Source organism: Centropristis striata, chromosome 16 (genome assembly GCF_030273125.1).
Source record: "Centropristis striata isolate RG_2023a ecotype Rhode Island chromosome 16, C.striata_1.0, whole genome shotgun sequence".
NCBI lineage: Eukaryota > Metazoa > Chordata > Actinopteri > Perciformes > Serranidae > Centropristis > Centropristis striata.
Window position 1 is genome coordinate 8,629,019 of NC_081532.1, and position 27,236 is coordinate 8,656,254.

At 36.6% G+C, this 27,236-nt stretch overlaps 2 protein-coding genes across 2 annotated transcripts in view; both read right to left on the reverse strand.

Moving 5' to 3' along the window:
• On the reverse strand, nucleotides 1-6,126 carry rab32b (RAB32b, member RAS oncogene family). Its single transcript, XM_059353513.1, has 3 exons — nucleotides 3,636-6,126; nucleotides 1,804-2,081; nucleotides 1-165 (listed from the first exon to the last, which is right to left on the reverse strand). Exons 1-3 carry the CDS (start codon nucleotides 3,847-3,849, stop codon nucleotides 1-3), a joined length of 657 nt encoding a protein of 218 aa, XP_059209496.1. The 5' UTR covers nucleotides 3,850-6,126.
• Nucleotides 6,127-6,172: 46 nt separating this feature from the next.
• The window catches only part of grm1b (glutamate receptor, metabotropic 1b), a 33,341-nt gene continuing 12,277 nt past the window's right edge, over nucleotides 6,173-27,236 (reverse strand). Inside the window, exons 4-10 of the mRNA XM_059353494.1 lie at nucleotides 20,580-20,815; nucleotides 20,298-20,312; nucleotides 15,722-15,968; nucleotides 13,051-13,219; nucleotides 12,060-12,186; nucleotides 9,113-10,040; nucleotides 6,173-7,523 (exon numbers count right to left, since the gene is read on the reverse strand). Coding sequence (XP_059209477.1) covers nucleotides 6,680-7,523; nucleotides 9,113-10,040; nucleotides 12,060-12,186; nucleotides 13,051-13,219; nucleotides 15,722-15,968; nucleotides 20,298-20,312; nucleotides 20,580-20,815 — 2,566 coding nt within the window. The 3' untranslated portion in view covers nucleotides 6,173-6,679. The remainder of the gene's footprint in view (nucleotides 7,524-9,112; nucleotides 10,041-12,059; nucleotides 12,187-13,050; nucleotides 13,220-15,721; nucleotides 15,969-20,297; nucleotides 20,313-20,579; nucleotides 20,816-27,236) is intronic.

Consider the following 27,236-nt stretch of genomic DNA (forward strand, 5'->3'; position numbering starts at 1 on the left):
TCAGAAGCGTGGTCTCCAGCAGCACAATGACTGGCTCTGACTCTCCCCGGGAGCCTGGCTCACTTTGATCCCGTCCCAGCGGTGCTCTTCGGTGGGCTGGCCGGTGTCGCAGAGCATCATTTGTTTGACAAGGAAGGCACCTGCCTCATCAATATTTATATTGTCCTATAAATGGTGGAGGGGGAATATAATTTAGAACATTGTGTATGCATCCGTTGAGTTAAGTGTGTGGCTCGCTGTTCGAAACCTTGGCTGCAAATCATTGCTGCGTGTTAATATTTGAACACATTTTACGAGCAGGCAATATAGCTGTAGAGCTAAAGTTCACACATACATACACATAGTGTAATCTTGTGATTCAAATTGTGAGCCACATGAAGCTTCAGTCAGGCAGAATAGAGCTTCAGCAATGAAAAATAAATCGTCAAATGCAAAAACCATCAAACAAGCGAATGAATACATAAATAATTAAATGAATCAGTCAGAGTATGAAGTTAATATTATTCAACTAAACCCTTTTTGTGTGTAAAAAAAGATAGTTTAATTGAGTTGTTTAAAGTAGTCAAACAAAAGTGAAAACCTAGTGCATCTTTACAGATCATTGCTCATGAAATCATTGCTCATTACTACAATAATGGGTAACTTTCATTGAAAAGCAGATACAGTGGTCACAAGAAACAAACAGCTAAATCAGTCCATTGAAATCTCTCCAAATTTTGGTATTTTTGATTTTCATATAGAATGAAGAATCAAGTGTTTTTCCGACTTTTTTTTCCCTAGATTAACTATTTAAAACAAAATTATTTATCTAAAGAAAGGAAAGCCATGGCTACAAAGATGAAAAAGTGGTTAATTTTCTTACCGAATGAAATGCTGATATATTTTGGAGTGACATGGTTTTCTCAGGACAGCAATTAAATTAAATTAAAACATACAACGTGTAAAAAGGAAGATAAGGGATGTAAAGTCTCAGCAGTTTTCATTGTTGTCAGACTATTCAATGGCTGGTCATCAGTGCTCATCATTCCATAAGGATACACAAAAAGGGACCTTCTCTGCCTTCTAGTATTTGGGCTGCTATATAAACGTGTATTTTTGACAGCGCCCTCTAGTGGCCATAGTAATTATAAATGACGCAAAGACGGAAGTGACGATATGATGTGTGAAAACGAAGGGAAGGAAACGTAGTCAAACTAATCTAGGACTTCCACCCAGGAGACCAGCATTCGTGTCCTCCGTAAAACCAAAAGTATCAATGTTATTTGAAATAACGTCACTTACGTGCCATAAGTTTTTACATAACTAACTAAACTATGTCACTTCCTGTAACGTCATCGTCTTAAGTTCTTAACTTTGGTCTTTTAAATGCCCTTTATTTGCCTTTAAACTTTTGAATCTTTTAAAATGTCGAACCAGGAACTTTTTAGCCCTAACCTTAGTAGTCTTGTAGCCTAAACCCAACGAAACTGCTGCCTTTTTCAGAGCCTAAAACCCACAAAATTGGAAGTGAAATGTAACGAAGCAGCGAGAAACTATTGAATGGGCTGATAACAACCTAACAACCTACTAGAACGTAGAGTAGGCCCCTACTTGCCCATATTTATGGGATGACAAGCCGTGATAAACAACCATTCAACCTTCTCAACGCTGCTGAAATATATATTTACTTCAGTCATCCCAACAAAAGAAAACAAAGGAATATTTGGTTCCTACTATCCCATTCTTAGCCAATAATGCCTCTAAGAAATGTGAATGAAATTTAATTTTCCTAACAGCAGATATATTTTCTGAAATACAACACACCTTTGCAGAAGTCTCAAACCAGCCCATGAAGTTGTTGTCTTTACAGAAGCGGTCCAGGGAGGACACCAAATCTCTGTCCCTTCCTGTCATGTCACATTTGTTGGCCAGTAGGACAGCAGGGATGGGATGTCCGCTGTCGAGACAGACTTTGCTGTCCAGGTCGTGCTTCCACTTTGAGGCGGCCTCCAAGGTGGAGCTTTTTGTAATGTCAAAGACCACGAGTGCTCCCATTGCCCCTTTGAAGTACACTCTGGTCATGTTCCGCGTCCTCTCCTGGCCTTGAGGGAAGACAAATAAACTTGTGATTTTATGCTTCACTACAGCTTGTGCTCAAATCTGATTTAAGGAGGGAAGATTAATTCTTTTTTCACAGATGAGCTGTTATTATTTGGTAAAAGACTTTTTGGGTTTGAATTTAAAGTTGGCCCAGAGACACACAGTCAGTAAAGCTACTGTGTATCATGTGCGTTTATCAGATTGGACACCCAATTATTATGTAACAAGTAGGACATAAACAAAATTAAGTTTATGAAATAAAATGTGTTTTCACGGATACTGGATAAGGATTAAAATCAGTCCTGAGAAAACACTGCAAGATTATAATCTTTTCTACTACTTATAGACCTATTTATGCTGAAATCAATATTATTTTACAATCAAATTTAAAGATGTAAACATGTAAAGGAAAAATTTGCATAAATTCACATGATTGCCAACAGAACCAAAAGCTGTGATGGATAACAGTATAATAATACTGCACTCTGCTTAGCTAGTTTAAAATTAGCTTGCTTTTTTATTCTCCATTATAACTGGGTTTAGCAACTATTTAAACATGTCGAATAACAAGCAAATTCACCAAGATATCAGTCAATCAAAATGGTTTCACCCACATATAACAACTAGGGTGGAAGTAGAAAGTAATTTTTGTTTTTAGCTTTAGCTAAGCTAATGCTAAAGGCTAAGCTAATGTTAGCTTTCTCTTGATACAACTTCAACTGACGCACCAGAGTGCAGTTACTACAGTTATGTTTTTAGCTTTGTTTTGTAGTAAGTTTTGGTTCAGCTGGTTTGTTTGTTCCTTGGTCTGTTTGTCAGTATGATAACGGAAAACTACAAGCGCAACATTTTATGAAACTTGGCAGAAGGTTGTAGTATTGGTCAAGAAGAACCCATTGACCTTTTGGAGCAGATGCAAATCACAAGCCAGAATCACGAGATTCACAGTTTATTTTCACTTTCGTTACCATAAACCCTGCTCACTTGTCCTTCTAGTAGAAACTGCTTAGACATAAATTGCAAATCTCTATAGCATCATCATTTTTTCTGGTACAACAGATGCCAGAAACTCAGATTGCAGTATACTCAAAAAAATTGGAGTGACATTTACTTAAAAAAAGCTAGGCAAGTTTTTCCACACAGAAAGTGTTTGCAATCTTCACTCAGGCTATTTCTAAGTAATATTTATTTAATAGAACCACTTATTTTTTTTAATGAGAAATACACAAGTCAATGGCAGATTCACTGCTGTCCCTCAATTACATTTTACTTGGAAATATCAACTAATTAGGCCAATGAACTTGTTTAGTGAATATTACTTGGATCAAATGATTCAATTAACATACAAAACTGAGGACACATAATAACAAACAATCATTAAGTACATGAAAAACTGCTATTTTAAAGTAAAAGCACTGAATTCGTATTTCTTTGTAGAATTTATATAGATGATTGAAATAATAATTACAGGGCCAAAAAATATTTTTTTTCAGTGTATATAAAAAACAAACAAACAACAAAAACAACTGTAATAGAGATTTAAGCTTGACACTCACCTGCAATATCCCAAAGCTGCAGTCTCACCATTGTCTTTGCATCCCAATCAACTGTTTTTAAAGCAAAGTCAACTCCAATAGATAACTTGTAGTTTTCATCAAAGCGTTCATTAACATAACGCAAGATAACGCTGCTTTTCCCAACTTCTGGATCGCCAATGATTAAAACTTTAAACAGCTTTTCTGTATATTGTGTCACTGAAATTCTTGCCATGTTTTGGTCGACCTGGAGAGTTCTGGAGACAGCTAAAACTAGGTCTGCTTCTAATCATAATCTGTGTTTACTGCAGACGTCTCAACCCTATTTGTTCCTTTTACAACTACAGTGTTCCAGTTCTGAGCCTTTTTACTTCACTGCTAAAGCCATAAATCTTTGACCTTTGATTCAAACAGTTACTGGAGTATGCAAGCTAATGTTTCACCATGAAAAACAGAAAATAGTTAAATTTTAGATGTTTTTTTTTCTGCATTCTCAGTGCCCTTTCAATACAAACAGACAATAATCGTACATTTCTATGGCACCATTATCAGATATCAGTCTATATTATTGCACTAGAGATTTTAATATTTAATCTTGACACTCACCTGCAATACCCCAAAGCTGCAGTCTCACCACTGTCTTTGCATCCCATTCAATTGTTTTTGTGGCGAAGTCAACTCCAATAGTTAGATATGTGTCACGTTTAAAGTGATTATTAACATAGCGAAAGATAAGGCTGCTTTTCCCAACATATGAATCCCCAATGACTAAAACCTTAAACAACCTTTCAGTACATTGTGTCGGCGAACTTCCTGCCATGTTGTGGTCGACCAACAGAGTTTGTGAGACAGCTAAAATACTTGTTCTGCCCCTCCAGTTTGTCCCATGAAAATATAGCAAAACGTTTTGATAATCTGCATTCATGCAGGTCTCTCGACCCGCCCCGTTCCTTTTATGACTACTTATGATTGTTTCTGTTTTGAGCTTCTTCCTTCAAACCAAAGCCATAAAGTTTGAACTTTGATTTAAAACATTTATTGGAGTAGGCAAGGTCCAGAACAGAGCCACCTAATGTTTCACCATGAGAAAATGGAGACAAAAGCATAAAAAATATTTAATTTACTCCAATTAAACAAGTGTCCCTTTAAATGCTCTACAGTTAATATTTGTTTCAAATGGCAGACTAAATTTATACTGTGTATATATCAGGCTGCAGATAGCTTATTCAGAATATTACTAATGGTAACAATAGCACTTCATCACATTATACAGTTTTGATAGGTTCTTAATATTTAGGAAACTGATTGTTGAACACAACCAATCACACAATAGAAGCATACACAGCTAAAGTTCATTATAATACTGTAATGCATATAGATATCATCTGAATATCAAAATATGATACACAACTCATACATTCACAAAACATGTCTTTTATCTTATACATAAATCTATACAATTATGAAATCAGATGTCTAATTATAAAAAAGATACAAATTTGAAACTAGTTAACTTGCATTTTAAGACCATAAAAATGAGATAAATGTACAAAAGAAAAAAAATCTTAATGAAAACGTGGCACTTAAACTTGCCCTCTGCTACATTCGTGCCACAGTTAGTGCACTCGCCTCGGCAGTACTGTATCAATCAAAAATTCACAGATTATTGATTCCCCCCCAACAAGTAATCATGTTCACATGCCACCTTTAAATGTCCTGAAATTAGAACATTTTTATTCTACTCTCCCTGCCTAAAGCAAAAGTTTGATATTTTGGGAAATGCACGTCTTTGCTTTTTGCTTTTTTTTTTTTTTTGCCAAAAGTTAGAAAAGAGAACTGATATCTGTGTCATATCTGTAGGCCTACGCTTAATATGAAGCAGTATGTAGTAAGCATAGCTTAGCATAAACAAAACAGGAGGAAACAGCTAGCCTCACTCTGTCTAAAGTTTTCTTTTACTGATTAGAACCTTTTATCTTGTTTGTTTAATCCCTACAAAATGTGTAAAAATGACAATTCATAAATTGTTATCTTTGCACAGAACCAGGTGAGTCGTTTTTCTAAATTTTTATGCTAAAATAAGCTAATGACTGCTAGCTGTAGTTTTATGGTAGTTCATTGACAAGATATGTTTCATCATACAGGGGTTACGTTTCAATATATTGCTATATTGTTATGTTGTTATATATATGTCTAATTTAGAAAACCTTCATAGAAAGAAAGAGTACTGAGTACAACTCTAATTCCAATTAAGGGTAGGTTTATCAGTTTGGACATAAAATATAATTTTCTTTGTACGGTTTTCAATTGAATACATGTCATAAAGAATTTACAACATCCCAACTGCTTTGTAATCAGGGTAATATTTTAAAGAAAACCTTTTTTATGCAAACAGAACAGTAAGATCTGCATTTGCATTTCTCAAAGTCCCCATAACATCCAACCTCACAACTGCACAATTTTATGATTGATCTTCTAAAACTCTCCTTAAGAAGGCAAATTAGGGTTTTTTTTTAGTAATAATAGTAATTTTTCAAAATATCAAACTTTCCCTTCCAAGCACTCAATTCCTTTCATTCCTAATAGAGCACAAAACCCAGAATGTGTAACACAAAACATATTTTCTAAAAATATTGTTGACAAGTTGGATTGTTTTGCATTACATACAAACTATATTCACCATTAAATCACTCTGTTTAAAATCAGCAGTCATTTGTTTGTTATGTCGCCTATAATTGTCAAATAAATCTATTTATATTAATAAATGTACATACAGCAATCTTAGTCGTTTGTCTCGTAAGGACGAAATGTATTTTATCCTAAAAGCTTATGTTTTATAAATATGTTTTTATTAGGCAAACTTTTTCACTATTGTAGACAACATCTAAAAGAATTTTAAAATGTGGCGCTTTATTGTTCACCTTTATCATGTAACAGCTATTTATTATAGAGTGAAAAATGACTTGTCAGACCACAAAATTACTTCTCCTCTCATATATCATCATGAACAGCACAAGTCATTACAAACTTGAAAATATCGTACTGGTAACATTAAGTGTGCAGCCTCACAGAGTTGAGGAGCTTTGCTTGTAGTCTCTGAGGATGACAGAGGCGTATGTCACATTTGTAGGACTGCACAGAATCGACTCGGACACCGGCGAATTGGGAAAGGGGCTCCGTGGATGACCGGAGCAATCTCGGAAAGGGGACGGAGGCATCAGAGCCAGAGAGTCCTCCATAGCTAGTTTGGCCTCGACCAACTCCTCCTCCTCGTGAATTTGCGCATTGTTGTACATGTAGCCGTGGAGAAGGCCAAACTGCTCGTTCTCCATCTCCTCGTCCTCTAAAATCGAGGTGGGCTCCTCATCAAACAGGTCCAGGTGCATAGGCAGGACCGGGTCCTGCTGGATAAGGTGGGCCTGGTGGTATACGGGCATGCCGCCGCTCACGGCCTCAGGCATGCTCACCATATCATTAAGCTCAGGAATGTCACTGTGGAATTTATTAACCATCACCTTCTCCTGTAGGCGGTCCATGATGGCGTGTTGGGGGATAATACTATTTATCTGTGGATGTGGAGGTTTATAGAGCTCCACCTCCTGCACCTCTTTTATCAGCACACAGGCAGGGATTTGCCCGTGGGGCATCATGGGGGGAGTGATGGGAGGATTGTATCTGATTGGGTCGGTCTCGTCCTCCTCGGCTACATTGTACAAGGTCTTAGTGCTGAGGTTTGAGAAGTCCAGGCCTCTGTTTTGGTAGGTATTAGTTAAGGGTTTGATGACAGCCATCTGATTGGAACCTGCTTCCTGTCTCTTCACATGCACTGACAGTCTGTGCCACGTGTGATCCCCTTTTGGAGGATGTCTTGCACCTGGTTCAGACCATGACACAGACTTTCCATTAGAACTATAAACAAAATAAAAATGGCTGTTACTTCACAGGAACCGAGAAAAGTGAGGACAAAAAAAGCATTTCTGGTTCATGTAAGAATGAATTTTCTAGAAGTGAAAATATTTTACTAAAAATATATTATGTTGTATGTAATATTGCAGGGTACAGAAGGGTAATCCACTCACATGAGAAAAAAATATTTGAATATTTTATTTTTTCAAATATTATAATATATTTGATAAAAATATATTTTTTATGAATAAATGAAAAGATAATTATCTTATTAATTCGGAAAAACTCTATTAATTCTGAAGAAAGGAGCAGATTTTTCCCTCAAGTGAATGAGTCACGCTTCCGTACCAGGGTATCTGCAGGTCTTGAAAAATCTTTAAAAAGTTAGGAAGCTTATCAGCACATACTGGGCGTGTTGACTTTAGGAAAGACTTAAATTCACACACAAGAATGTATCATTTTTCATCAAATCCATCCATCTATTTATTTTATCCAAGCAGAAACCTGCGAGCCTGATAAGAGAAGCCAATGTGAAACTGCATTAAACCTGCATTCTTTCTAGTGGCCAGCAGGGGGAGACTCCAATGGTTAAAAAAAGAAAAGTCTGTTTGTATCAAAGTCATAGGAAAATTACGCTACTTCTCACTTGATTTGTAACCTCAGTAAACATTTACCTAATGAGTTTAGGGGAATGCTTTAGGGCATCACTACCCTAAGCTTTACAAGTTGCTACCACTGTGCACTTTTACTCTGTCCCAGTTTGTTTTTCCGCTTATTAAAATGAATTGTAACATTTTGATTAAAAAAATATAGTTAAATGATCAGTTTGACTAGAGGCTACTCTGAGAAGTTGGCTATTTGCTTTGAATAAAGATTGTCCCTTACTAACCAAGCTACACAGGATACTTAGCGTTGTTGATGATGTAGCATCATTCCAATTCTGTTACGGAAAAAAACTCCAATATGGTGACTGCCATAAACTATGGCCAAAAGATGGCCATAGATGGCCAAAATGCAGAACTCTACCTGTCATCATGGTGACTATGTCAATTATTTTTATATAGGCCTAGTCTATGATTCTATTCTGCCAATCTGGAATGAGGTCATATTACTTAATTTTGTCATTAGGAATTATCGTAAAATTTAACTTGAAAGTACAAAAAGAAGAGAATCTGAATAATTCCAGGACATACAGTATGTCCTGACTGGTTTTCCCATCATACTTTTATATTTTGGCTTGTTTGACTATAAACACAGGTACTAAATTGAATGTTAGACTAAAAAGGTTAGAGGGGGGAAAAAAGTCTTACATTTAATTTTGGGAACCCTGCAGAAACCCTGTAATCTGTATTTGTGATTCCACTTGTCATCCCTTAGCACACAGAGATGCTTGTTTTAATTTTACCATCAGTTCAAAGGTTAAAATGGCTGTGTGAATTGAGCACTGACCTATATCCGTCACACTTTACAACAGGTGTCCCTATGAAAGTAAATACAGTAAGACATCAGGTCCCTTTGAGAGGGAATGACAGTAAAACCAGCATCCCTGAGGTGCCTCAGGAGCAGGACTCAGACTCAATTAATGAACCTACCTGCCGTTTCCAGTGTTCTTCTTCCTCTTGAACATGTTGAGCAGGCTGTTGCTTCGGCAGGCAATTTTGCCATCGCCGACATGCATGCGCACGGCATCGGAGGTGGTGAACGCGCTGCGCACGTTTCGCTCAGGTTTGGCGATGATGATGTACATCTTTGGCGTGAACATACAGCCCAAAGCTACAGTCACACTGAGGCTCACAGAGAAAGATGTGGTGATGATCTTGTAGTTGCTGCCGAAGTAGATTGGCACAAACGCCAGCCATATTATACACGTGGTGTACATGGTGAAGGCGATGTATTTGGCTTCATTGAAATTTGCAGGGACGTTGCGGGTCTTGAAGGCATAGTAAGTGCAGCTCATGATAAGCAAGCCGTTGTAGCCCAGAGGGGCCACAACACCCACGTTGCTGGTGTTGCAGATGAGGAAGACTTCTCTGATGCTGGGGTAGGATTTGATGGGCTCAGGAGGCTCCATGATGATGAGGGTAACCTCCAAGGTCAGCTGGACGCTGATCAGGATGGAAGCAATGACCACCTGTGCCCAAGCACTCATGAACCTCGGTTTCCTGGTGCAAATCTTCTTCTTGCTGCCCGCCAGAATCCGAGCAATACGGTTGGTTTTGGTTACAAGGGCGGAGTAGCACATGGCAGCCGAGAGTCCGACAAGCAGCCTCTGGAGGTAGCAGGAGGCCACGGTGGGACGGGCGATGAGGGTGAAGGGGCACAGATAGCCGAGGAAGATCCCAGCGAGGATGATGTAGCAGAGCTCCCGGCTGGAAGATTTGACCACGGGCGTGTCACGATACAAGACAAAGATGAAGGCAACAAATGACGTGACCAGGATGCCGAGGCAGGCGAAAACCACCTGGATAATGGACTCTGGATTACTCCACTCCAGGTAGCGCAGGGGAATTGGCTCACAGCCTGGAAAGGATAAAAACATGGCAATATAAACACACAGCCAAAATACACTAAAAGCAGCTCATAAAACTTTCATCACTTCAGCACCGGCTTGGTGCTTACATTTCGGATTATCTCAAGAAAAACTGCCTAAATAAAAGATAATTTTGAGAAGAATGAGATAAAAAGTTTCAGATTTTTAAGGCTTTATTGTAGGGACACATTCAAAATTAATCAAATACATTTTAGCCTGAGAAAATACAGTAAGTCTCAAAGTAGGTTTTGAGCTCAACTATAAATAAACCCCTTTCTACTCAGCCGTGGCCGGGCTGGGTTGCAGCCAGCGGAGGAGGGGGCCAATGCAGCAGGACAAAGTAAATCACTGCGTTTTTCATGGATCCAAGTAAAATCTCCTTTCCGCTTCATGCTGAGAACACACTATGAAGATCCAATCTATGTTGTTTTATTTATTTATTGTATAAACAGCCAGAAAGTTAGGGTTAGAAAACTGAACAAGAATTATTTACGTCATCCATATGCTCCACATTTTCCCGTCTATGTGTGTACCAAAAGGTTGTGTCATAAAAAAGAGAAAGGAACAGTATGGAGATGGGATGATCCTATTAAGAAAGTGTCTTGTCTTTGAACAGCACAGAAGGCCTTTGAAAGTGGGCCAGAAGAGCGGTAAGTGAAGTAGGGCTGCTGTCGGATGAAATGGTGAAGATGATGAATGGCTCTCAGGTGTCATGGGAAAGCAATGAAAATAGGACAGAACAGGTTTATGAAATAGCGCTGCAAAAAATCCTAGCAGGACAAACTGTATGGAGTACAGGTGGAGGGGCAGAGGGGAGCGAAAGCTTGGAGGAACTTAACTTTCTACAGAACCTCGAACAAGACAAAAGAGTCTCTTCTTGTCTCTGATAGTGTCATGCAGCAGGAACTCTGTCAGCCTGTGGCCACTGAACTAACCTAAATTCATCTAAATTTAAATGTGAAAATTTCAGAACAGCAAAATCTTCTGTTCTAATCAGATGAGGGTTATTGTCTCTGAGGAATATCACAAGGAAATTATTTTTTTTGTCAATTCAAAGCAACAGTTTTACATTAGAGGAGAAAATTGAAACTACATGAACTTACAGCTAGCAGCTGATTAGCTTAGCTTAGCTTAGCATAAGAACTGGCTCTGTCCAACAGTTATCTGCTTTGTAGCACCTCAAAAGTTCTTAATTTGTTTAAGTCTCACCAAAATAAACCAAAAAAATTGTGCCAAACAATCACATTTCAGAGCTGCCTTGGTTTCTGTTTATTTCTAATTTCTTAATTTCAAATGGCCAACGTACATAGGATCAAAATAAAAGATCAGAATTCAAATGAAGCATTGAGAAGATAAAAAGAAAGTGGCACATATAAAAAGACAAAAAAATCTTCAATATATCCAACGTCAAATACATAAATTATGGCTTGGTTATTGTCCACTAGTGAAGGGAAAACAAAGCTTCATGAACCATTTGCTTTATTTACGTAGCCCACTAGGTGGCGCTATTTGTTCAACAAAGGGCTGAAAACACACTCAACTACCATTGCTAAAGCCAAGATTGCCATCTAGTGGGGTCAAAAAATAAAGCAAATGGTTCATGAAGCTTCATTGTCCCTTCACTACTATCCACTATTGTTATGAACGTTATTGGCACCACCGCAGTGCATTGTGGGATATTCCAGTGCTTGCATACCATAACATTTCATTGGAAAAAACGTGTGGAAGGCTATTTTGTGAACATGTATGCTTATGAGTAAAATCAACAAGCATGAGTAAAAGGAGACTTCTGCATTTCACTTCCTGTCTGGTGCATGGTATTACATTATTTTCAATGTCACTTTTCAATGACCAGACGGACTCATCAGGGATTCCTCCTGTTGAAAGATCTACTCCTGTGTGACCCATCGTTGCCGGTCAGTCATGTCATGTGAAAAACCACAACAGTGCTGCAGGCAGGTGAGAGTTTACAGCAGAGGGTAAATGGAGAGTAATGAGTGCAGGCCTACCTTCCAGTTCTTCATCTGGCCACCAGCCCAGCTCACAGGCTTTACACGTGAACTCGTCCTGGACGAACTCGTTGTCCTTACAGGCCGTGCAGATCCAGCAGCAGCTCACTTCCCCCTTCCTGATCACCTGGTCAACAAAACATGCAGAAAAAACGTGAAAATGCTTTCCTACCCAAGTTTGTTTCAGTATAAAATGAAATTCCACTGCCTCTAAGTACTTTGAACTTAATTGACAAAGATATGGAAATCAGGCCTGAAAAAAGCATCTTCTGATTCAACAATTTTTTCTTTTCTTTTGTGGAAGCACATAATTATTAGCAGAGATACAGGTTCAACTTTCTGTTTGATTCTGAAGAAATATGTTATCACTAACGGCTTTTTAAAATGGTTGATAAATCACTCGATCACTTATATACCATTAATAATAACTTTTGAGTTGCCAGGTTGTGAAAACTATTTGACCACTTCTATTTCTAGAAAATACCAAAATCCATTAAATTAAATATAATAATAATAATAATAATAATAATAATACAATATTTAAAATAGAAATAGAAATAGAAATCGAAATAGAAATAGAAATAGAAATAGAAATAGAAATTAAATTAAAAGGGAAAGGGCCTGAATAAAACCCTTATTAATGACCGGTTAGCATGTCTAACTGCAGACTTGATGGCTTATTGGAAAGTATGAGCATTTAATACTGAATTTTAAACATTTAGAATGAATAAAACATGAGACCAAACATGTGTTTGTTCACAACCTGGCATCCTAAAAAAAAAAAAAAATTTTATCATTGGCTTAATACTGAACCATTAATATAGCCATCAGTTAAACTGTATAAGCCCTTTATAAAACTTACTTTATCAATTTTCATTTATTTTTTCTGCAAGGTAAAGAAAACGATAAAGTGTTTCAAGAACTTATTCAAAAGAATGTGTAGGGACAATATGTCCATTAGAGGAGAGTATCTAAAGGACTGTTCCCTCACCTTGATCTCTCCTTTGGAGCAGGGCTCGCTGCAGACAGAGCGGACCATGTCGCTGCGGTTCATCACCATCATTTCATCATCCAGACTGAGTACACCCTCGTGCCAGGAGCCAATGTTGATGTAGTCATAAACACCGGGCTCCACACGCTGGAAGTTCTTAATCTCGTACCTGAAAGCAAACAGAAAGCCGTGAATAAGAGGAGTGCACAACTTTAACAAGGTTTTACCAATCAATTCTTTAAGGGGAAACAAGAATTTTACTGCCACTTATTTTGCAGCATTTTGTATCAGCAGGAGGCCACTCAGGTTCTTGATCAATACTTGTGACTTTCACCAGGTGCTGATATGACTTTTATTGTTCTTACCCTCTGGTTTGCAGTAAAAACTCTACCACTAGACTTTCATTACAAGCAAAGCAAACCTGACAATACAATTTCAGTTTCTCACAAATGAAAGTAGCTAGAAACAAGCGACTGAAATTATTGTGATGCATGTTAAAAACAACTTCTGTCATTTTAGCAGGATTATTAATGGTTAATGGTAATTTAGTGTCATTTAAGTGGTCAGACAGTATTTTTCCTCATTACAACAGGGACAACATTCTATATATGTAAATATTCCCTGACATGACATATTGAAATCAGCTTTTAAAATAAACAAACAAACAATATATATATATATATATATATATATATATATATATATATATATATATAGTCAGACATTTATAATGTGACCATGTTTTTAGATGTTCCCCCAAACTTTCTGCTACTGTTCAGGGTGCTGTATATTAACATATGGCTTCTTTACTTTAAGTCATTTTGGACAAAAGCATCTTATGATTGAATGTAATGCAACAAAATTATGGTTATTTTTAGTTTTTCGTTAAAAAGAAGAAGAAAAAAAATCTGTTTCCTGTTTCCCAAAACAAGAATACAACGATAACTACATTTACACAAAGTAAGTAAAACAAAAAATACTAAATACACTAAATTTAAAACCAGAAAAACGGATTTTTTTTTATCTTTTAAAAATAAATGGATTCTGAATTGATTGTTCAAATCAAATACAGTGTCTTTTTAACACCAGTCTGAACAGCAGTGTTTCACCTCGCTCTCTGGGTGAAAGTTTCAGCCTGTTGCACCTGTAATCCAACCGTGATCAGTCACAGTGTACTGACACACTGTGACATCACACTGCAGCGAGAGAGACATTAAATCATTGGAGGCCATAAAAAACAAGAATTTCATGTGCTGTTTGGTTTTACTTTGACAAACACTAAAAGTCTCATTGAAATATATACAGTAAAAACACTTAACAAAATGGATTTTCTTGTTGATTTGCTGTTCTCATACCCCTTCGTTTTAGGTCTGATACTGATACGGCAATCTTAAGGATATACCGATATCAATCCGATATTGTCTTTTGTCTTAACCAACTAAGGTGTTAAAAACATTTTTTTCATTATCCACTTTGCTAAACCTTTGCCACCGGCCCAACACGATACTGAATATCACATTGGCACATCAATTGTCTTTATCAGGGACGGACTGGAACTCAAAAAAGGCCCTGGACTCAAAAAGGCCCTCAACCCTTATGCGATTACACGTTTAAACCTCTGGAGTCCATGAAACCGCCGGCGCATTATTTCTTCATGACGTCTTAACATAAAAATGAAGCAGTGTGTTTCCAGCATGTGTCAGTTTACCTCTAAAGTTCTCTCAAGTTTGAAATTTCCATTTAAATTTTTGTTTGATGATGCAAAGTTAAACCGGAGATAAGGTCAAATATATTTAGTATATATACAATTTTACATCTTATATGTTATATTGTAACCCACATCTAGAACTCTTGATTAAGCATGATTGTGTTTTGAAATAAATCATTTTCAAAAATTCTATTTTATGTAGTTTTTTTTGTTTCTTTTGGGTTCAAAGTGTTCATCCAATAAGTCAAAGTGAAAAATTAATTATCAGGTCATATAGCTGAGGTTGTGCTGAAAAACATGATACCGACATGGCATGAGAACATTTTTTAAGTAGCAGAATGAAAAGGATTCAAAAAACAACAAAGACTTCAAAGGGTTAAATAAGACAAGACATTTTACACCAAACCTACTAGACCAGATATCCACAGAGAAAGAGAGGAGGAGAGACAGAGAGACTAACAGCATGTTAGCTCCCCAAAACGTTTATAGTAACAGAACCCTAATAAATGTAGGTTCAGCCTCCTCCTCCTGGCCGTCCTCCACAGTCAAACTAGGTGGTTCAATACTAAATTGCTCAGTTATTTCTTATTTCTTTGTTATTTTATTTCAAGTTTTGTGTTTTTTCCCCTCTTAATAAATGATCTTATTGACCCTAATCAGATTTTTTTCCTGATGAACCACAAAGGCCACAGACAGGGTCTGTGTGACAGCCGTTCTGGACTTTGACAGAGTTTCCTATTGCTCAGTCCGCCCCTGGTCTTTGTGTGTCTTTAGTGGAGACACTGAAGACAACTGAGGTTTCTGTTCACTACAGGCTTCTTCAGCAAGGACTGAAGTTTTTTCTGTGTGGCTGAAATTCCTTCTAGCTTCTGGCAGAAATGGTTTGTTAATGGTTGTCGGTCCCTTCATGCTGCAGTACAGTTTAAAGTATTTCTGGACGAGTGTGAGAGAAGTGTGTTTTACCTCCCAGGTGAGTCGCCATTCTCATCAAACCATATGTCCTCTCCAGAAACCCCCCCGAAGGACGTCTTGAGAAGGAACTCCAGTAAGTGGCTGCCATCAATGGGCTTCATGTTGTCACAGAGACCCACGTGACCCTGGCAGAGCACCGAGTGCATGTCATGCAGCCCGTGGGCCATGGCATAGATGGCGTTGATGACGAAGCCCATCTTGCTGTCTTGAACGTAGTTGTCCTCCAGATTTTCATAACCTGCCCACACATGAGACGACAGTAAGGATTTATCTCCAAGAAGACTTTTAGAAGGTTTTAGGTCTTACTGAGGGGCTTCATTGCTGCAAGCAGGTGCATGTTATGCTGAAAGAATATTTTCTAACCTTCAGGTACACTGCACAGGTATATGTCTAGCAGGATGTAACATATTACAAAGGAGTGATAGGGTGCTCACAGACGCAGTCTTGTAATTATTCTCTGAATCCAGGCAGCAAGCCTCTCTGTCTCAGTGGGAGACTGTTTTAAAAGGACGGCAAGCTTCAGAAAATGGCTTCAAAGAAAGCTTGTTACCATGGCAAGACTACCCATTTCTGCATTCATGAGTCAGGATTCAATTAGAGTTGGTCTAAAACACTGAGCCGCTGAGATTGTGTCTTCTCAAGCAGAGAAATGAATCAACTTATTCTCACGTGTTTAGGATCTGTTTTCTTCTGTTCGTATTGGGTTTTTTTTCCTCCGACAAACACAATGAGTGAATGAGACAAACAGTGTGATGTTCAAACACACCCTATCAGTTCAGTGTAATGCAAGCTAGAAGCAGAGAGAGCAGGTTTCTTTGTTGCTTTGGGTTAAACTTAGTGTCATTACAAAGAGCTGCACCATGCATTCAATATGTCCTGATAAAACAGTGGAACAGGTCTGAAAGAGGATAATTTCTGTTGTACCATCCTTTTTGTGAAAAGCATCTTTCAGCGGATCTCTTGTAAAGTATCAACAAAGTAGGAAAACTTTCTTTTTACCAAATAATTGTGCCAGAATCCAACAACATTACACAAGAATATTTGATGGAAATATTTTTTGCTTTTCTATCTGAAGTTGCTTGTTATTATTCTGGGGGAAACTAATATGATTTTGTTTCTTTAAATGGTGAAAAATACAGTATGAGGAAGTGGAAATATATGTTATAATTCAATATATGCCAATATTAAATCAATTAAGGGCATTGAAGGCACAAAAATCCCAATGTGATTGAATGTTAGGTTAGAAAATACAAAATTTTCCCAATTTAATGTGACTTTTGGTGTGTGTGCCACTCCCTTACAGTCCTGTATGTGAAAACAGATACAGAGACAAATAATTTTGTTGAGATTACTCTGTACAGCTCTACTCTCTAGCTGTGGGTCCCAAAAATCCTCTATTTAGTGTTATTCACACATGCATATTTAGAGCAGGGCTGCACAATTAATCTTTTTTTTTTTATCGGAACTGTATTACGCACTAGTGCAATATGCAAATGGCAATATTTTTGAAAGCAAAAATGTTTCAAAGTACCAATCTGAATTAAGTATTGTGGTGCTGCAGAGATGTTCCGGTCCGCAAATTATATTCTACCTTGTTTGGTTCAAACCCTCGCAAAAAACTGATGCAAATACTTAGATTGTTTACAGAAGGATCCTGCTGCTAAAGTGTATTTTCACATCAGCACTCTATGCTAGTAAAATTGTCAGAGCCTATGAATTTTAATCTAAAAACATGAAACGTGGTCTGGACTGAAAATGATGTTCTTGTTGATGTTCTACACCCGACAGGATCTGTCACCTGAATCTGCTCCAAAAATCCCTGTTTCATATTTTATGCAAAGGAAGTGGTGAGTGATGTAACAACTGATAATGTAATATCTGATTGAAAATGATACAGCTGCTCTCAATGTAACTGAATTCTCCTCTAGAAGAGAATATATATCTGTAGGTTTTCATTATGACTCTGGTTTAATATATTTTATTGATAATAGAATAATACTGTAATATGAAACCCGAGTTCAGCAGTCTTCATAACTGATATGTGTTGTAAACAGTCATTTAAAATGCAATGGCCTTTAGTTACAGAGCTCTGTTTGTTAGACAGTAACCTGGATTCAGTTCAATACCTTTTGTTTGCATTTCTGGAAGTAATTAAGGGATAATTATTTGAAACAATAGGAGATGGATTGTCATGTTTCATCGTTTGTAAAAATTAAAAAATTAAAAAATTAAAAAATTAAAAAATTAAATAAAAATTAAATAAAAATTAAATAAATAAATAAATAATAATAAACAATTACAAACTTTAAGTATTGAGTGCTTTTCATTCAAGAGATGTAACTCAAAGTGATTTACAATAAAAAATGAAAATGCAACACATTGAAACAAGGGCAAATAGAACAAGATATTAAGTAATTGATTAAGATAATTAGACAATAAAAAGAAAGTATATGATAAAAGGTAAATGTAAAAATAATTATGTAAAATTGTATTTTAATGTAAAACAATTGTATATGATAAAAAAGAGTATAATATATATTATAAATATAAATATAATAATAATAATAATAATTATTATTATTATTATTATTATTATTATTATTATTATTATTATTATTATTATTTATATTATTTTCTCATTGGAGTCAGAAGTAAGTCGCCCTTTTTCTTAATGTGTTTTACATTTTGTGTATTGCCTTTTATTTTGAATTAATAAATAACAATTCATTCTGTCAAAGTTTTTGGTATGTGGTTGTTTTTTCTCTTATTTCTTGATGTAAAATGTTTTATTTTATCTTTGTAAAAATACCTTTTACTTTACCTATATTTTATTTTATTTCATAATATTTTATTCTTTTCTTCCTTCTCTGTTTCCTCCTCTGTTGTATCTGGAGCTGCCATAAAAATAATTTCACTGCAGGCATTATTATGTATGTGACAATTAAACGTTGATCTGATTTGTGTGTGTGTGTGTGTGTGTGTGTGTGTGTGTGTGTGTGTGTGTGTGTGTGTTGTTGTTGTTGTTGCTGTTTGTGTCTCAAAATGTTCCACACAAAGATGACTTGTTTAAATGCTTGTGCAGGAGAGATATTCACTCTCTTTTCTAATTACATAATTTGTCATTTACATTGTCAGTTGCTATCATCGTCCTGTCTGTAAACTCTGCGTCAAACCGGCTTCACACGCTGCACAAATCAACATTTAACTGTGTGAAGCGCGAGGCTGACAAGCTTTATGAGCTCCATCCATTGCTGGTTTGTTTCTCAGCACTTGTGTTAAATCAAGTAATGATCGTTAAAAAAAGGACTGCTGGGAAAGCGACTGCCTGTGCAAACAAACACATAAACGGTAAATTCAGTTGGGTAGCAGCTGGGTGAGCGTCCGATGGGAACTGCTGGTGATGACCTAGTTTAACAGCTCCTTGGCTTTGACGCTCGCCTCACTCACTGAGCTGTGTGAGCTTCAGTCATGATGCAATGATGTCACGATGTCAGCATGCAAGCAGAGAGGGGCCTACTGCTGCACGTCGGCTTAGTCGGCTGCAAGAACCTTCTCCGTCCAAATATGAATCAAACTGCATACAAATACATATGCTCTGCAAATATCTGGTGCAAGATGGCTGCACTAGGTCTGTGGCTACATGCAACTTAAGCCGAATCAGCCAGTTACCATCTCACTCAAATGTTATTGGGCTGTTTTACACGACTTAAAGCCACAAAGGTTGTTGTGAAATCACAAAGTGAGAGCAGATCAATTGTTGGGCTCTCACTGCAGTGTAGGAAAAACAAAGAAAACATCCCAATAGCTTCATATATTAGAGGTTAACTGAGATTAATTTAGAGAAAAATTAGATTACAAACTGACTGTTTGAATGATCACATGATGTGATTGAGCCTTAATGTCAGTCAACCTCTGTGTATATTGCCAAAGTGAGGAGCGTTATGGTTCCATTCAGAGGGATTCACTCACCGTCTTGGAGTTCTACACCAAACAAATAAATAAAATATCAATAATAGAGTGACAGGACAGAAAACAATAACTCTAATCTCCACTTATGAAGCATAAATAAATATTGTAATAACTGCAATTAAAATATGATGCCGTAGGAATGAAAAAAAGCCTGAGGTATGTGCATAATAAAGAAGAGAGGCTCTAGTCTCGTAAATAATGTGCAAACGCTTCAAAGGAATAAAAGATTAAAAACAACTGCAGAAAGTGAAGTGCAATGGCAAAAACAAATTCACCTTAAGTGCTGTCAACTGAAAAAAATATCTATATCATTTTTTTTTTTTTTTGCTGCATGCATCATTTTATATTTACGTTTATCAATTTGACAAATTTGAAATACATTTTAGAAAAAAGGATTTTAGTAATACTGGAGCAATAATCTTACCAAAAAATTAGGATTGAAAACGTAAATATATATTCTGTAGATATATTTTGTAAAAGAAATATGTAAGAGCAGTATGTAAAAATATGTTTTGGAAACATGCTTGTTGAGCATTGTTTCGAGGAAACTTAATGCATTTATTTTGTTCCTTTGTGGAAAAAAAAGGATTTAATTTACCTAGATCATCATCCTCTGTAAAGCCACGTGTCACAGAAATGAACAATATGAAAAAAATATGTGTTATTGGATTGACTTAGAGAGAATTTTACCCTCTGGCAGTCTAATTCATAATTAAAGAATGTGTTCCAGTTTATGGGGCCTTTTGGCGTCGTCCTCTGGGCATTGCACACATCAGAACAGTTCACAAAGACAAGCTGATGTGCACATTGGCGTAAAACTGTAAACCAGGAAAAAAAACTGCAGGAAACTTCATAATTGTCTGACAAATTGTCGAGCTACCTGAGCAGTTTCGTGCATAATTCAGGTTCTCCAGCGGGTGTCCGGGGATGCGGCACTGGAAGCGGTACTGCCAGAACTCGGGGAACCACGGGTTGCGGGTGTTGGTGCTGAGCTTGAGCTTCAGGAAGTAGTTGTCGAAGGAGGAGACCTCTTCAGACTGCAGCTTCACGGTGATGCCGCCCACAGCCTCCTGCTCGTATCCCTCCACCACCTCCACTCGGTCGGCCCAGCCGTCACTGCAGAGAGGAACACAGGGAAAATATAATGCCTGTTCCTCTCATGCATTAACTTTAAAAAAAAAGCTAAACATGAAAAATGAAAGCGATGACCTTGGAAAAAACCAAAAGGTAATTTACAACACTTTCCTTTATTCCGAAGAAATTTCCAGCCTAACCATTTATCCAGATACTTGAGTCACAATACAATATTATTGCAATTTTAAGCATTCTACAATATGGTGAATGCTGCAACATGTTGCGATTTAACTGTTTCACTGTATTGAGATAGCATAACCGCTTTGAACATCACCATAAAAAATACCCTAAATTTGCAGGATTATTTCAACAACTTACAGACACGATTCCTCAGATCTTCTTGTTTCATATGATACCCGTATCTCCAGCGTATTCCTAAAAGTGAGCCCACTGCGGCCCCCGGGGCAGCAAAAAAGGTGAGCCATCAGAATGGTAAATATCGACACTTGGCGGCCATGAATCGATATAATATTGCCACACAAAATATCGCGATACTATGCTGTATTGACCCCCCCACCACCACCTCTACTAACCATCTAACCATCTGGTGAATAAATATCTCCTTAAACAGAAACAAAAATCAAAGAATAATTTCAGTTTAAACACAAGTTAATCAGTGATTCTCAATTTGAGTCCATGACTCAACTCACTGAAAAGTGAAAAGGTTTCAGATTCATCAGTCGATATTATAATGACATGAAATCTTTTTTTTTTTTAAACTCCAATTTACTCAAAAGACCTCAAAGTACAATGGCTTAATTTCCAAATCTATAGTTCAGAAATTACAGCCTAATCTCATAAATTCTGTTATTAAAAATTATCAGAATCTGCATTTTATTTGGTCTGACAAATGCAATAAGAGTGAAACACTTGGCTTCATTTCCCACTTCTCTTGTGTGTCTCTTAAGATTTTTTTTTTTTGTTATTTAAGTTTTTATTCAATTTCTTATAGGTCAAACATCAAACAAAAGACATCAAACTTCCACACAAACAAATCAACCAAATTAAACAAAAATACACAGAATAAAAACATGCATATACATGTAAATATACATACATACATACATACATACATACATACACATACATACATACATACACACACATACACTCATACATGCAAGTCGTCCTTCCCTTACATATTGTAGGCACCTATTCCCCTCTTAAATGATTCAGAAAATGACCCCAGACCTGGTTAAACTCTTAAGAATTTTTAATATATTTGTTTTATATTTACAGTGTTACTTGCAGATAATTTAACGGATGTCAATTGCATTGTTTTATGGGCTTTGATTTCATTTTAGTATCTTTTAAATAAAAGTTTTCTAGCATGCAGGGCAGCCTATACGGCTCTACATCACATATTTTCAATTTAAACTTCTTAATCCAGATATCCAGATCCAACAAAAGAGACATTTATATATATATATAAATGTCTCTTTCTTGTAAGGCTATGGATGTCTAAGAAATAGGTCACTTCAAGTTATTCCAAGGTATACACACAAAAGGGGTCACCAGTGTATTCTACCGTGTAAGGGTTGAAAGAAAAACATTAAACTGCAGCATTTTCCTAGAGGGACAACACAATGTCATAAATGTAATTCTGCAGACGTCACCATCATTTATAGCTTTATCTCCTGTATAAGATGGCTAACTACTGCGAGGACATCTACACCATTTCCTTCAAGGGTGCTTGATACTGCAACTGCAACTGGAGCCAATGATGCTAATTTTCTGGCACAGAAGAGACAATGTCCATTTTGAGGACACTGTTAATGGCTCATGACCTTATAAAAACATAAAAGTAATATTCAACTAAAACACTATAAAGACCAGAACAACCTTCAGTACAACGTTGGCTTAAAGATGTATCCAGTATAGCTTTATACAAACGGCTTACACCTCGTTGTACATATATTTATTACATGTTATTATGCATAAAGATTTTAGGTTCACATGAAAATATTGCCTAAACAAATGTTTATTATTTTATTTTATTTTTTTACATATGTTTGTATTTTAGCCCTATAATTTAAAATTAAAATTAAAATTAAAATTAAAATTAAAATTAAAATTAAAATTAAAATTAAAATTAAAATTAAAATTAAAATTAAAATTAAGATTTCCTTTATTAGTCCGACAACGGGGAAATTTCAAGTCTTACAGCAGCAAAGTTGAATAGTAAACAGCAGTATTAACTACAAATATAAGCAAATAAACAATCTAAAAACATAATAAAGTATTACCAATTAAAACAAAAATTTAATACACAACAACTTTAGGAACATTATATACTTGCATTATCTGATGTCTTAGATATTCATTCTGCTTTTTACTTCACGATTTCTTAAAAATACATATGTGAGTGTTTTTACAAACTTTTGTGATTGTTGTGAACATGATAATAAAGTTATTGAAACTTTGTACCTTTAACCATAAAAGAATCAGGTTTATTTTGAAGGATCAAACATTTCCCCATATCCACCTTTGTTTTAAAAAATTAATTCTCTTGTTTATTGTATGTTTGCTATGTGTTCTTATGGATTAACCATGTTCTCTGTTTCCTTTTACTGGCTTTATTTTGTGGAAAACTTTAGTATAAAGCTGTGTTACAGGACCGGGAAATGACGTCAATTTATATGACGTTCCAAAATAATGCATTTATATTTTTCTTGTACAAAAGAGTGGATGACATTGTTGTTTTCCTCATCCTGGATAGGAAACAAAAGTCACAATAATCTTTTTAGCGAGCACAGGACAAAATTATTTCTATATTAGATTGCTATAAGAGTCTTTGAGGATTCTGGAAATTCCTTTAAAACAGCAGTAAAAAAACTTTCAAGGTTTGTCAGAGGTCACTGGGTGTTTATATTTAGGTCTGTGACTCAAATGAAATGTTAATACATGATGAGGCACAAACTGAAGGATGACATGCTCATGATTTTACTGGGAGGTCTGAAACAAGAAAACCATGTAAACCTCCTCTTATGTTGCGGGTGGAATTGACAAATTTCAAAGTTTAAAAATCTATAAAAAAATTGTTACAGTCATAAAAATATATTTTTTTTAAAACCCCAATGTCAAGTAAAGCCATTGTATTTTATATGTAGGTCTTTTCAATGTACATAACATAAAAAGTTTTAACATTCATTTTTTAATGAAAAAACTAGTGAATTCCTCATTGAATCATGATCTTTGAGAGGTAAAGAACACAATTGCACTAAATATTGATTGAAATGGTTAGAAATGGAGTTATTAATAAAATATAAACAATGTTTATTGGGATTTTTTAGTTTCTGACACTTTTGAAAAATCAAACATGCCCCAGATTATTGCTATTCCTAAAAAAACAAACATAACAGGAAGGTTAAAAGGAAAGAAAATCATAGAACTGCAGAGTTGTTGTGATCTTAATGATTTCTAAAAAGTTTTGAGAAAGAAGTAACTCTGACAGTGATTAGCAACTTGAGATATGAGAAATGTTTTATCCTCACCTTGATTATATTTTGGTATGTTTTGGATTTTGTATCTCTGTTTATTGATATTTATATTTGCACTCTTTCTCTTCATACTGAAACTGCTGCACAACAACTTCCCTCAGGATAATAACTTCCATCTGATTTGAAGTCAAATAATATGAAATCCTTTTGCAGCAAACAAATTCTAAAAATTGTACAACAAGTAACAAACATTCAAACATTCGTCTGCGTCTGCCAAAAGGAAAACTGTTGTTTTTACGATGCTGTTGAAGCTCCAGAAGTCAGTGACAGAGTGGTGTTTGAAGCTACACGCAGCCTCACTAACAAGCCTCACACTGCATCCTGCACAAACCTCCTCCCTTTGGTCGCTCTGACTTTGTTTCCCTTTCAGCCTTCCCACTGAGGGGCGTGGAGTGCTCACTGTACTTGCTGAAAGAAGAAAAAAAAAGAAGTCCACAGACACACAATCACAAGTCCGGTGAGAATTCACAGATTAGTACAGAAGCAGCACAATCTGCCCCGGAGAGGACACACACACACACACACACACACACACACGCACACACACACACACACACACACACACACACACACACGCACACACACACACACACACGCACACACGCACACACACACACAGACACACACACACACACACACACACACACACACACACACGCTCTCCAGTGTGAGTCTGTCTCTCCGATGGTCATACTCTGTATTATTGTTTACACGCTCGCCTATTTAAAAATCAATTCTGCACTGAATCCTCTCACAAAAGAGCATGCTGACGAGACGGAGGCTTTTGTCTGACATCAATAAAAACTTTCCTTCATTTGAGTTGCAAATGCAGCTCGAGTGTTTCTCAGCAGTGTGGGATCAAATCTGTGATGCGTAGATGTGATGCTGCATGACTGAGAAACGAAGGAGGAGAACAGGAGATATGGAGCGGGTCTTAAAAAGAAGACGATGATTTGGCACAAAAACAAACTCACCAGAATGCAGAGGCACGTCGCATACAAAAAAGACAATACAAATCATTTTTCTGGCCACAAAATGAGACTGCCTCCGTGCAGAATGACTATATTCTTATGAGGTATGACAACTGGAAAGTCTAAGCACAAAACCTACAATGACTTCAAAACAAACATTCAGATTGTTATGCTGATTGACAGCTGAATCCAGTATAAAGCCTGACAGCATGAATTACATGACAAAAGGCCATCAAACCTGCAATGAGATCTTATTTATTTGTCCAATCAATCACTTATTTGCAGCTAGTTTTAAGACAGCAGCATCTATAAGGCTCTATAGGGCAGTGGTGGACTCTCTGAGGGGGCTTTTTATTGAAATGAAGGATTCAGAGGGATTCAAAATATAAACTGCTTTTACATTGTTTCTGGTTTCTATTTGGCAGCTGTGGCTCAATTGGTAGATCGGCCGCCTACTAATCGGAAGGTTGGTGGTTCAATCCCAGACAATTGCAGCCTAGTTGAAGTATCCTTGGGCAAGATACAAGATACTGAACCCCAAAAGGCCAACCGATGCTGTGTGAATGAATTCCCAATGGTGGCAGGTGGCACCGTTTAGGGTAGTCTCTGCCACCAGTATGAATGTGTGTGTGAACAGGTAAATGAGCGCAGTCTGTAGTGTAAAGCGATTTGAGTGATCGCAAAGCGACTAGAAAAGTGCTATAAATAAGTGCAGGTCCATTTACCATTACCATTTACCATAGGGCAGCCTATATGGCACATTACCACATCTTTTCAATTGTAACTTCTTAGTCCAGAAAGCTTCTATTTCTAGAATATTATACTGTTTCAAACATGAGGCCTTCAGCTTTCAGGATCTGTAAACCAATTGTATGTTGTCAAAACTATGAGTTATTAGGAAGTATTTCTTTCTAAGGAATATACAGTCATTGAAAAATGATTAGACCACCCTTTTCCTTCATATTCTTGTTCATTTTAATGCCTGATAAAACTAAAGGTATAATTACTTGGTCAAATATAATGATAACAACAAAAATAGCTGATAAGAGTTTCCATGGCCTTATTGATAAGAACCAAAATCATCATTAAGAATACCATGGAAAATGTCTAGATATCAGCTCTTATATTAAACTCGTATGAGCTATTTCTGTTGTTATCATTATATTTGTCCAAAAAATGTACTTTTAGTTGCACCAGGCATTAAAATGAACAAGAAATTGAAGAAAATAAGGGTGGTCTAATGACTGTATATAATACACTCACTGGCCACTACATTAGGTACACCTTGCTAGTACTGGGTTGCCTTCAGAACTGCCTTTATTCTTTGTGGCATAGATTCAACAAGATGCTGCAGACATTCCTCAGAGATTTCGGTCCATATTGACATGATAGCATCACGCAGCTGCTGCAGATTTGTCGTCTGCACATCAATGATGCAAATCTCCTGTTCCACCACATCCCAAAGGTTCTCTGTTGGATTGAGATCTGGTGACTGTGGAGGCCAATGGAGTACAGCGAAGTCATTGTCATGTTCAATAAACCTGTTTGAGATGATCTGAGCTTTGTGACATGGTGTGTTATCCTGCTGGAAGTAGCCATCAGAATATGGGTAAGATAAGGGGATGGAGATGGTCAACAACAATACTGTACTGTGGTGTTTAAACCATGCTGGGTTGGTACAAGGCAGAAGGAATCTCGGACAAATACTAAATTTGGAAAAACTGCTTTGGAAAACTGCCTGGAACATCTTAGAAAATTCACTCAAACTCAACACAATTATAACTATGGGCCAGTTTAAAACTATGATAACCAATAACTGCCTTTCACTGTAACTATTTTTAATGTCTTTGCATGTGTTTTTTCTGTGCTGGTTTGTGTTTTCTCTGTACTCTCGACATCATTGTAAATGAGGGGTCGCCCTCAATGATTCCT